Source organism: Ctenocephalides felis, unplaced genomic scaffold, assembly GCF_003426905.1.
Source record: "Ctenocephalides felis isolate EL2017-DRISC unplaced genomic scaffold, ASM342690v1 CF-g0.4_SCAFFOLD_01886, whole genome shotgun sequence".
Classification (NCBI taxonomy): Eukaryota; Metazoa; Arthropoda; class Insecta; order Siphonaptera; family Pulicidae; genus Ctenocephalides; species Ctenocephalides felis.
Genome location: NW_020538040.1, coordinates 60,927,807 through 60,940,671, shown reverse-complemented (window position 1 = coordinate 60,940,671; position 12,865 = coordinate 60,927,807). Strand labels below are relative to the sequence as shown.

The 12,865-nt window shown below is 28.1% G+C and overlaps 1 protein-coding gene across 1 annotated transcript; it reads left to right on the top strand.

The window, feature by feature from the left end:
* Positions 1-3,628: 3,628 nt before the first annotated feature.
* Positions 3,629-8,347, top strand: LOC113375166 (putative carbonic anhydrase 3). The gene is made up of 7 exons (XM_026615117.1): positions 3,629-3,671; positions 4,111-4,320; positions 6,448-6,564; positions 6,649-6,800; positions 6,949-7,096; positions 7,733-7,812; positions 8,156-8,347. Exons 1-7 carry the CDS (start codon positions 3,629-3,631, stop codon positions 8,345-8,347), a joined length of 942 nt encoding a protein of 313 aa, XP_026470902.1.
* The last annotated feature ends 4,518 nt before the right edge of the window (positions 8,348-12,865 follow it).

Here is a 12,865-nt window from a genome sequence, read left to right as displayed (position 1 = left end):
ATAATTTTTATAATTTTTATTTGGCCTCGCTTACTCTGAGCATTTAGCCACCTACAACATTTATTTACATTCTATACTAATTTTTTATATCAAATTCAATTTATATACAGATTCTATTCTTCTTATACTATATATTTCTCTCAACTTATCTTCTTCACTAAATTCTATTCTTCTACATAGTTCAACTTATCTTCATTCCCTTTTTTTTATCTTCTTACTTCTTTCTACTATTTCATTTTTCTTTATTTTCAATTCTAATTCAATTTTATACATTCTAATACCTTATACATTCTAACCATTTTTTTTACATTCATCTTACAATTGAAATTCTGACACATTTTTTATATTTTACAATTGGAAGCGCCAGGATCGAACCAACGATCTCCGGCATGTGAGTCGGACATGCTACCTCTGAGCTATGTCCGCCACATATATATTATATATATATATATATATATATAAGTAAAAAACCTAAAAAATCGTAAAAAGTTAATATGTTGAAATTGTGCATATTTTATTAGGGCGTACAAATTCAATAAGTAGTGTTAATAGATGTAAAATAAACAACACACTCAAACACCTATATATATATATATATATATATATGTGTGTGTGTATATATATAAATAAATATATGCGTGTGAACATATATGTGTATATATATTTTTGTAAATATGTAAGAAATGGTTCAAGCACGGTATATTTTATATAAATAACATTTGTTTGCGGTCATATTAATATAAGTCAAATATTTGTTTAAAATGAGCTTAATTATACTCAAACAAATATTACAATTGACAAATACTTTTTTAGCAGTTTATTTCTCGTCTATTAGTTTACTTGCATATTTCGGATAATTATTTAAATACATTACATGTAGAAATCTTTTAAAATAACCATATTTATTTAAGAAATATAGAACATTACAATATATTTTATTTAAATTTAACTCTTATCTGATTATCTATTGTTCATTTCTATTCTAACAAAACTTGTTTTTTAAATGACGTGAAAACGAATTGACGTCTGAAATTGGAATTAATTTGTCATATTTTATCCAGGCAACTGTTATTTATAGAGTTTTGTTTTTGTTTAAACAAGATTGGGGGTGATTGTTACCAAAGAGCTAATATCTTATGATTCATATACAAATTATGTTCAATACTATGTTAAGCGACCGTATACAAATATAATCGAATATTTATCCAAAATTTAAATATAGATGATTAATTAATTTGTAAAATAAAACTTGCTTCTTGATCCATCTATTTCAAATGAATAAATAAACAAATGTATATATAAATGAAAAAGTAAATAAATAAATATAATGCTTATTAGTGCATTCTGTCGCAAAAAAATCACACCCAAGATGGCGATAAATGGATTGATTTTTGGCAATTGCCAAAATATAATATAATATATTTTTCTAATCTCATATAAAATAGCTAATCAAAAAGAATGTAGCTTATTTTAAAATTATTTCGTAAAACAATTATGTCGTGCAATTAAATCATGATCATGATTTAATTTATATTTCGAAATATAAATGTCATCACATAAAAATTCAAATGGCGAGTGACGACAATATTATCCACAATATTACAACTACTGCTTAGACTTAGTTATTTAAATTCATACTTATACTAATGCACTTACACTTATCAATTCTGATATTTTTAATGAGACAGAAATTTATGTAACAATGGTAGCAATAATCCGCGTTGGAGATAATTTTTTATAATAATTGTTGTATAAAAATAAAGATGGGATATAAATAAATTTAAATTATTTTTAATTTTATTATAACTAAAAATATATTAAATAAAAACCTGAGATTATAGATATATATTTGCATCTAACTTTTGGGAATCACGATAACCAAAACCTACATCCAATTTTTGAAAGAGAGTAACATTTTTCAAACTTTTTAATTCAGAGTAAAAAAAAATAAAAAAAATCAAATATTTCGATGAGTTTAATTAATTAATTATAATAAATAACAATCTATTATTAAATCATTTATAGATAATTGTATAATTATATTAATTATTAAATTATATAATTAATTAATTTTACTAAATATAAGTGTGAATTAAATATTATATATTAGAATTATATTTTGGATTTTGAAATTCGCATTAATAATACAAAATTCACGGAAAGTAAAATTTTCATCTAATTTAGTTCTAAAAATTTTGATAAAATATTATATTTTTAAGAATTATATTTATTCAAGAAAACTTTCTTAACAACTATAAAAATATTTATTTTTTGGAAAACTTAGGAATTTTGAAAATTCTTAAAAAGCATTCTTTCTTTTAAAATTTGTAGAGTAGCTAAATTTTTCTTTTTTAAAATGACAAGTTTGAAATGTTTTAGTATCAGTTTTATTTGCAAGTACCATAATTTCTTTTCTAATTTCTAAGAATAGAAGCCCATGCAATTTTTATAAATTTCTGATTAGAAATTGTAAAATCGTTTGTGTTGAGCGATAAATATATTGATAATTGTTATAAAGTAGTAGCAAAGGTAAAATTAAATATTTAGAATAAGTATGTTACTATTAAATGATTTTTTTCAAATCAATTTGAAGCGAATATACTAAATAATCATTTTTAGTAACTAGATGTAGATTTGTCACTAACAAATTGATAGACGCGCATTGGCAATAAAACTAATTGGTATTGGCATTTTGCCTTGAGGCAAGTTACATGAACTTCCCGGTATGTGTAATTAATCGACTTAATCAATAAAAAATAAATTAATTTATGAGTGATTAAAAGTATTCCGAGTGGATTTATTACACATATTTGAAAACTAACGAACACGTTAACTCAGTATCTTCTAAAAGCAAATTTTCAAAAATCAAGAATTTTTATAATTGAACCAGTTTCCGTGGAACCCGGTACTTCATCATACCAAGTAAATCGTCTTATTTTAATTTTAACAAACGCCAAAAAAACTACTCATTCTTTGATGAATTTTTAAAATTAAACTACATGTCATAAGGCCGAAATATTTTAATAAGTTGTATATAGTTGTATAAGACCATGATATAAATCATCAAAAAAAGTTCATAAAAATCGGCTCAATTTTTTTTTTAACGAAGAATTACAAGAAAACGCCTCGGTAGATTTTTACCTAAAACTAATCAGTATTATTCCCAACTAATATCTTTCAAACAGTTTTTGATTTTCGATTCGGCAGTATGAAATTTTTTTTCAACACTTTATTACAAGAAAACGGCCCGGCCGATCTCTACCAAAAACTCGATTCAGAACTGCGAGCTAAAACGTGAACGAATTTTTTTTCACATTTCTGCTATTTACAAAGAAACGGCTTGGCTGATCTTCGCGTAAAATTGATAAACGCTAGTCCTCATCGCAATACATCTAACGGCTTTTAAATTTTTGAAATCGGTCTAGTCGTTTTTGAGAAAACGTCGATTTACGGCAAAAAACTGTTCACACACTCACACACACACATACTTTTTCCAATTTGGTCTCATTCGATTCAGAATGGCTTGAAAAGTCGAGAAAACATAAAATTAGCGAATCGGATTGTTTGATGAAAACATAAACTTCTCCTTCGGGAAGTTAAAAAACAAATGTTTTTTGTATACACCTAAATGGATGAACAGTTTTTTTATAAAATCGTCGCAAATCCTGAAGGTATATACTTACAAATATACGTGCACGTATGCTACCCATATGAAAATACGCTCATTTTACTAAGTACCCCAAAATGATATGGTACTGAAATCTAAAATATTAAACAATTAGCAAAACATGAAATTCAAGGTTTTTGTAATATATGTAGTATAAAACCCAGAAACAAACTTAGAGAATACAAAGAAATTGAATTAATTTTACGAATTATGTTGAATATAAGTACTTTCATGGATAAACATAATCTCAAATTACTTGAAATAAAAAAGTAACTGATAGTATTAACTTCTCCTGATCTTCATTAACTCTCAATAGGTACTACTAAATTGCTTGCTTTTGAATTGAAAATCGTGTTAGTTAAATTATTATATTGTTGTTATTGATTTTCGTATGATAATTCACCCGTGGATATTATTCATTATTATTTTTTTTACAATTTTAGCAAAGGTATCGCATTCTCATAGATTTGGATATGGAAACTTGGACCAAAGGAGATGGCAGAAAAAACACAATCATTGTGGCGGTAAAATGCAATCGCCAATTGCAATTTACACAAGACGATCGATACCTTTAAGGATGCCTGCCCTAGAAATGGTGGGCTATAGAAACCCTTTGCCTGGTCCTTTGAAGATTACAAATAATGGACATTCTGGTGAGATACCGAAATATAAAAGACTCTATATTTTCGTATTTATATTATGTATTTCGACTTAGTCTACAAATTTTGATCCGAAATAAATAAAACTCACAAGTGAAGTTATTGCAATTTAGACTTAACAAAGCCATTTTAATGAATATCTAAAAGAGTTATAATATATATATCGTTGTCACTGCTGTCTGACTACAGGCTGCTCAAAGTGGATTTCGAACCCGGGACCTCTGAAACAAGTCCCGTCGCCTTTAACCGCTTACTTGCGGGCGAGCCCTATGAATACCATATGAATACTACAGAATAGGTAGAGAGGGACTTAAAGGTTCGCGGGGTAAAAAGGTCTACCACCGATATCTTAAAAACAAGTTAAGAATTTTTTCACAACAATATTTGAAAGTACAGCGAAAAATATGCATAACCAGCCATTCCCTTGATTTTTACGACGGGAAATGAACGGCAATGTTTGAGAATTCATAACAAAAGTATTTTATTTCGATGTTAGTTTTTTGGTTGCGAACACTGTTGTTACGTAAGATTACGTAAGCTTTTTTTTATTACAATCTGTTGTTCTTATACAACATTCAGTATTTTTATGATTTATTAAATAAAGGGAAAAAGTCGAAAGGTCACCTATTGGTGATCCGATTCGATGTTGGATATGTTTAGCTTATAGATGTAGTCCTGTTGTGAAAATTAATTAAGCCTACGAGTAATTGTACATACTATAGGATTACTAAAGAATATCAAAAAGGAGCCGTTTTCTCCTGAGCCGTTCAATGCCATTGTTTTTTTATTAAGTTTTTGGTCATGATGTTAGGGTGGTTCTGTATTCTAACCTTGTATCTCAGACTGAACATTTCAATTTCTTCCTTAACAGTTCAAATCTGTATGAACCAACCAATTTGGGACATACTTGGGTGCGTTTATAATTTCTTTCAGTTAACGTAAGCTTAATATAATTTTTATTTTTATTCGTTATTTAATTGTTTTATAAAACGTATTGTTAATATTAAGTTAGATTCAATAGTTGTACAACCTTTATAAAAAAAAACTTACGAGGAGGGGTAAAAAGGACCAACTAAACCTTTTTACCCAGGCAAAAGTGTAAACAATAAAAAATAGTAAATAATAAAGTAAATTAAGTTAAAATAGCAATTTTACAAGAGATAAATTAAATAATTAGTTGTTACAATGCAGATGAATATTTCTAGCGATATACCCAATCAAGGTTATATAAAGATTTATATAGGGTGTCTCTGTAAAAATGTACTCATGAAGTTTATTTTTTGCATTAATTGAGTAATGTAGCTATAATTTCGTGAACTCTATTGAACATTGAAAATAAGACACTGAAACTGTTTGCCCCCTGGCTGTCCTATTTCACCCCGTGTATGGATGGAAGATTTGCATTTATTACTTTTGTTCATGCTTCATATACAAATTTTATTGGCGTTTTTTGTGTACATGATAGATGTTAATAAAAAAATAGAATTAAGGAGATTTAAAAATGTACAAAATTCTCAATGTTACAATATTAGTAAAACCCGCCTGATATTACTATTTACAAAAACAACCGCGCAATTTTATCTGCGGCAAAGTAGGAGTTTTTATTTCACTACATATATTTCTTAATTTCCTAATAAATTTCATACATAATGTATATGATACACACATATGTATATGATTAATTTCTTGGAGGGCGTAACATCAAGTAAAAATAAAAAATAAATAAAGTAAAGATTTTAAAACATCTTCATTTTTCCATACGTTTTGAGGTAATATTCTACTTCATCAGTGGTTTTGAAATTCTTAGATTTACACTTACACAAATCAACAACACATAACTTGTGAATAATTAGTAATTGGAATCGAGCACTAAATGTCAGTGATTACTTTTTAATGTAAATTTTTTTTTTTGAATTAAATAAACAAGATGTAGCTCATCCGAGACGAGTTTAATTTCTGTCAAGACCACTGTCGTAGAGTTTTACGTCGAAACGCATGGAAAAATAAAGATGTTTTAAAAATCTTTACTTTATTTTTTTACTTGATGTTACGCCCTGCAAGAAATTAATCATACATTTCAACATCAAACCCCTTCAACATAATATTTATATATACTTGCAGTGTCTTTAAGCATTCCTACATTGGAGAAACCTCAACTCGAATTTGGTAGATTGCCGTATATATTTGGAGCTAGATTAGAACATGAGTACGAATTCGAGGGTCTGCATTTCCACTGGGGTAGGTGATCAGATCCATGAATTATTATATTTAGCTGAATACAATAGAATTATTATACAAATCGTGTTAATTCTTCACATATAGGTGAACGAAATAGCAGAGGCAGCGAACACGTATTGAATGATATTAGATATCCATTGGAAATGCATATTATTCATCGTAATATAAAATACTCGAACGTGGCGGAGGCTTTAAATCATGCTGATGGTCTGACTGTTTTGGCTTTCTTCTATCAAGTGAGTTTTGCTACATATAGTCAAATATCAGCAATATTCCACAGTTTATTTTTTTTGGGTTATATGTTGCACGCTTAGAAATTATTATTTCTGTTTTGCATAAATTTTGAAAAGTTTGAAATAATTTTAATAATTATAATCATTTCAGTTAAAAGAAAAAGAATCTAAGGAATTGTCCCATATAGTACGAAACTTCGAGCTGATTGAGCAGTCTGATACTAATACTGCATTGAACTATACATTCTCACTAGCATCTTTACTGCCGGAAGATTTGGACAGATTCTATACATATAAAGGTATTTAAAATTAAATTATTATTATGGAATATAAAAATGTTAAAAAAAAATAATATTACTAGTTGTAAATCTCCGAGGAATGTTTATATTTTGAACTCACGATCAAAAAATTTGTTTTGTTAATTACAATTGATAGATGAGTGCACAAATTTATGACAATGTGCAAGTTTTATTCAAAAATCATGATTTGATCGCCAGGATAGTATCTTTGTAATTGATTGCTGATAATTTTAATAAAACTTTGCATAGTAACAGAGTTCATGGACTAAACAAACATCCTAAGATATATCTCTACAAAAAGTGATTTAAGTATAAAATGAATATTGCGTTCTCGATCGTTAAAAAATCGCATTTTTAACGCGAGCAAGTGTATTAATTGTGATATCAAACATATTTCGAAAGAATGTAACAATTTTATACTCAATAAATACTCTTTTGTTAAACTTAATGATCATGAGCATGAAGGCACAAATCTAGGAGTATGGACAGGAGAATAAACATGTTCCACTTCTGAAGTGTTTTTCAATTATATTGTAAAATGTCAACAATTAAATTCGGATACTTTTGTTTCACCTTTCTTAAATGTTCAATATTTCAAATATACTAATGATATTAATATGAGTTTGTTATTTTAAGGATCATTAACTACACCTCCTTGTTCAGAAGCTGTGACATGGATTGTTTTTCCAGATACTTTGTCTATTTCAGTATTCCAGGTAAACACATCCATAAATTAGAAATAAATTAGTGACGTGAAAATAACATATAATTTCAAAAATCTAACGTTGGGTGATACTGATATATAAAGTAACAGAATAGTATGCTTTGTTTGTTACTATTTATTTTAATAAATTTGCTTGAGAGTTTGTTATAGAAATAAAGTATTAGCAAGATATGAATAATTTAACATAAGATAATTTCTTTGGAAAAATCCTTTTGTTTGATGATTGATTACATTTCAAAGTCCTAATTTTATTACTAAGTATCGCTGATCATGATTAGATTTTTCGAAATGCCAATAGTTAGTCAAAAATTAATATTTTAAAATAATATGAACAGATGCAGAAGTTCAGACAATTGTCCAATGGACTCGAAGACTCATTGCTGGTAGATAACTTTAGACATCTACAACCTTTGAATAATAGACGTGTTTTCGTCAGAAAATTGAATACAAGAAAAGTCAAAGTGGAAACATTTAATGAAACTTATCATTATTCAAAATGGGATTGGCTAGTGCCATCACATCACTAAAATTGGTTTTAATTTATTGTTCATTGTCACAACATACAAATTGTAAATATAGATTTATTAAATAAAATATATCATAAAAATATACTCTGTATTTTTCTGTAATTGAAACTAGTATTTTCCACTGTTTAACTCCTTTGCTAAAAGTGTCGTCCACGGACGACATCCGCATCACCTGCTGTTTGTACGGGTGTAGTCTATAGACTACGTGTTCCGTGTCGTCTTTGCTTAAAGATTCTTTACCATGAGTTAAACTATTGGATTTTTCAATGTTTATTGTAATTTTTAATTCATTAGAAGCAAAATTTTAAATTTTTTAACACATTTTTAATGCGCTTCTAATAGACACGCTGTTCTGTACAGTAGCAACACTTATGCGGAAAATACTCTCATAGCGAATTAAAAAATTAAATAAGAACTTCTATCATTCATTTTTTAACTTCCCTTTTTTAACAAATTTCCAGTCACGTTTTCGGGCGCACGAATCAACCGATTTGAATGGTTCAAAAAACATTCGATTCCTATTGATAGGGAGATGAGCTGATTAGTTTTTGGCAGAGGCAGGTCCAGCAGTTACGAAGATAAAGAGCAAAGAGTGCAGAAAATAGAAATCGAGTTTTTGAGAGAACTGAGCATCCGATTTGAATGATCTAAAAAACATTCAATTTGTAATAATTGGTAGAAGTGTTTGGCTCAGCCATTTCGAAGATACGGAGCTAAATGTGCAAAAAATAGCAGTTTTTGAGAGAACTAAGCGTCCGATTTAAAAGATTCAAAGAACTTTCTGCTTGTCTTAACAAAATAATTTATTCGGATTTTTTTTTTCAAAAAATTTTTTTTTGTATATCGAAAATAATTCAGATTTTATTTTTAATTCTGACTAAAGTTCTAATATACTTTGAACAAATAATTTCAACTTTGCAATTTAGTTTATATAATTCTTATAAATATTAGACAATGTTAAAGTATTTATAATAATCTATTTCAAAACATTCAGTATTCCTCGAACATTTCGTTGCGGTATGGGAAGTTCCAGCAATTTGCCTTAAGGCACGATGCCATGCACCCAACTAGTTATTTTTATGGATTCACACGGAGTAATTATTTGAATAGTCTTGTAATAAAAGAAAGCACAATGAATTTTTTAAAGTAATACTCCACTTTCACAAAATGTAAATAATAGTTCATCTATTAAGTTTAAAATCTTAATACAATGCACCCCGTTTTTAATTAAAATAGAAAATTGAATATATCATTACATAAATTTTACTGTTTTTAGATCATCTGAAGTATATAGAGAAATTAATTTTAAAATCATAACTAGTGTCAGTATTAAAAATATTCAATAAATATATATTTATATCATTTACTAGAAATTATAAGTCATTATAATTTTTTTTATATGATAGATTTGAAGAATAAAACTTGGTGACACAGATTTATTTTTAAGTGGCTCTAATTTTTACATTGGTTTTCATATTTTTCCTGAGTGTATATTATAAACAATTAACAAACCTTATTCTAACTAGTGGGGTGGGTGGCATCGTGCCTTAAGGCAAATTGCTGGAACTTCCCGTACCGTAACGAAATGTTCAAGGAATACTGAATGTTTTCAAATAGATTATTATAAATATTGTAACATTGTCTAATATTTATAAGAATTATATAAACTGAATTGCAAAGTTGAAATTATTTGTTTCAACAAAAAACTAAAAAAAAAAAAAAAAAAAAATGTAACAAAATTTTTTTTTTCCAAAATCAATTATTTTGTTAAGACAAGCACAAAGTTTTTTGAATCATTCAAATCGGACGCTTAGTTCTCTCAAAAACTGCCATTTTTTACATATTTAGCTCCGTATCTTCGAAATGGCTGGGCCTGCCTTTGCCAAAAACTAATAAACACTTCTCCCAATCATTACTAATTGAATGTTTTTTAGATCATTCAAATCGGATACTCCGTTCTCTCAAAAATTCGATTTCTATTTTCCGCACTCTTTGCTCCGTATCTCCGAAACGGCTGGACCTGCCTTTGCCAAAAACTAATCAGCTCTTTTCCCTATCAATAGGAATCGAATGTTTTTTGAACCATTCAAATCGGTTGATCCGTGCGCCCTAAAACGTGACTGGAAATTTGTATCCACACATACATACACACACACACACACATACACACACACACACACACACATCCATTTTTTCTGAGGTATGCCAAAATGTTCAGAAACCTTCAAAACGTCGAGAAATGTAAAAATTTTCAATTCCGATTTTCGGCCCATTACAATAACTTACCCTACGGGAAGTTAAAAAGACGCAAACCTAATTTCCAATATTTATTTATTTATCTATTCCTTTGGAAGCCGTAATCAATAAGAATAATTTTTTTTAGGCGTTTGTCAAGTTTATTCATAATTACCTAAATTAGCTTCCTTGTAGTAGCTAAAATATATAGTATACATTGTAAAAAAATAATGTTTATTATCATGTAATTAATGATAGATTGAACGCTGTAATAATCAAAATTACAAAGAAAATATATTGGAGACTTTCTTATAGACGAATAATACAGCTATTATTTTTGCACAGAATTATCAATTTACTTCAATAAAATAATTTATGATCCCAATAAATAACTGATGTATGATAATTACGCACATCTTCAAACACATTTATCAAGTCATCTGTTCAAATTAAGATTGTTCATTATTCAAATGAACCAAGAGACATAAATGTGCGACTGTGTGCGTACATCGCGTATAAATTTAGAATTTACTTTTAGTGATATTGGGGCCGTTTCAGGGCCACATTGTAGTAAATACTCGCGAAGTTTATATACTCGTATATCTTGCATCATTGAATGGATTAACTTATGCAAAGAAAAGCCCATGGAATAATTAAAACTAAAACTGCTCATTTTACAAATGGCTTGGCTTTGGATCAAAACAAAAGTTTTTTCAAAAATACTTTCTATTCGATTTATTGCCTTCCAGCAAAATAAAAGTTATAGTATTACCAAGAAATCGAAAAAGAAAGTACATCTTTACGGTTTAAGACCCCTCATCACATGTATTGACGGAGTGAAGAATTGACTTTTGGAAAGACAGGTTAAGTGGTTTCAATGATCCCATTAAAAAAATGTTAAAAAGAATGGCATTTGGACCAAAAATGATCATTAGACATATGCACATCAAATCATCAGATTTTGATTAAATGTGCAAAATTTGTTTACATTTTTTGGGTTACGTGGATTTAACAGGTAGACTGCGATGCGGCACTTACGCACTTCTATATTTCGTCTCTAAAACAGCTAAGCAGTGCGATCGCTTTCAAAAAAAAATTAAAACTTTTAAAAATTGTAAATTACTGTGCAAGAAGTTCCAAGTTGCCTTAAGCACGAAGCCATGCATCAAAATTAAACTAGTATTTTTATAATATAGAAAAAGAAAGTACATCTTTACGGTTTAAGACCCCTCATCACATGTATTGACGGAGTGAAGAATTGACTTTTGGAAAGACAGGTTAAGTGGTTTCAATGATCCCATTAAAAAAATGTTAAAAAGAATGGCATTTGGACCAAAAATGATCATTAGACATATGCACATCAAATCATCAGATTTTGATTAAATGTGCAAAATTTGTTTACATTTTTTTGGGTTACGTACCAAGATTTAACAGGTAGACTGCGATGCGGCACTTACGCACTTCTATATTTCGTCTCTAAAACAGCTAAGCAGTGCGATCGCTTTCAAAAAAAAATTAAAACTTTTAAAAATTGTAAATTACTGTGCAAGAAGTTCCAAGTTGCCTTAAAGCACGAAGCCATGCATCAAAATTAAACTAGTATTTTATAATATAGAATTATGATCTTCCAGGGTCCGGAAAAAGCGTGTTTGATGCAAGAAAGCGTATTAGGCAAGATAGAAACAATATTCTCTAAAGAGCGGGCATAACGGCGTATTATGCGGAAAATTGTAGTGAGCGTTTTAGTTTTATTGGGGTGGTACTGTACATTAATTTTACACAACGCATTTATACAATAATTTATTATATTTTTGCTAGTATTCTATTATTCTAGTATAAATAGAATAATCTGTACAAGTTTAACATATAACAACTTATTACATCGTATCGACCTACAGAAACATAGAATACTTAACAAATCAAAACCACAATTTTAATAAATCTCCAAAATTGTAATCGAAATCAATAAAATTTTAGATATTTTTCTTTAAATTAAATAATATGAAGTTTTTCATGTGCATGGTTAAGGCATTTATAATAAAACATTCATAATAATAAAGTAAAATACATTATATTTTAACATCACAATTCAAATTTTTTTATAATCCGAGCTAATTCCAATCCACTGTAAAAACAAAATTATGTACTGTATATTAAATAAACTCCACTAATTCAATTAATATTATCTCTTGAATAACTTGGCGTTTCTCATAATTTCCATTGTGCTTTAAAAGTTAAATTAGTTATAATTAATTAAATATGCTCTTTTTTAGTATAATCATT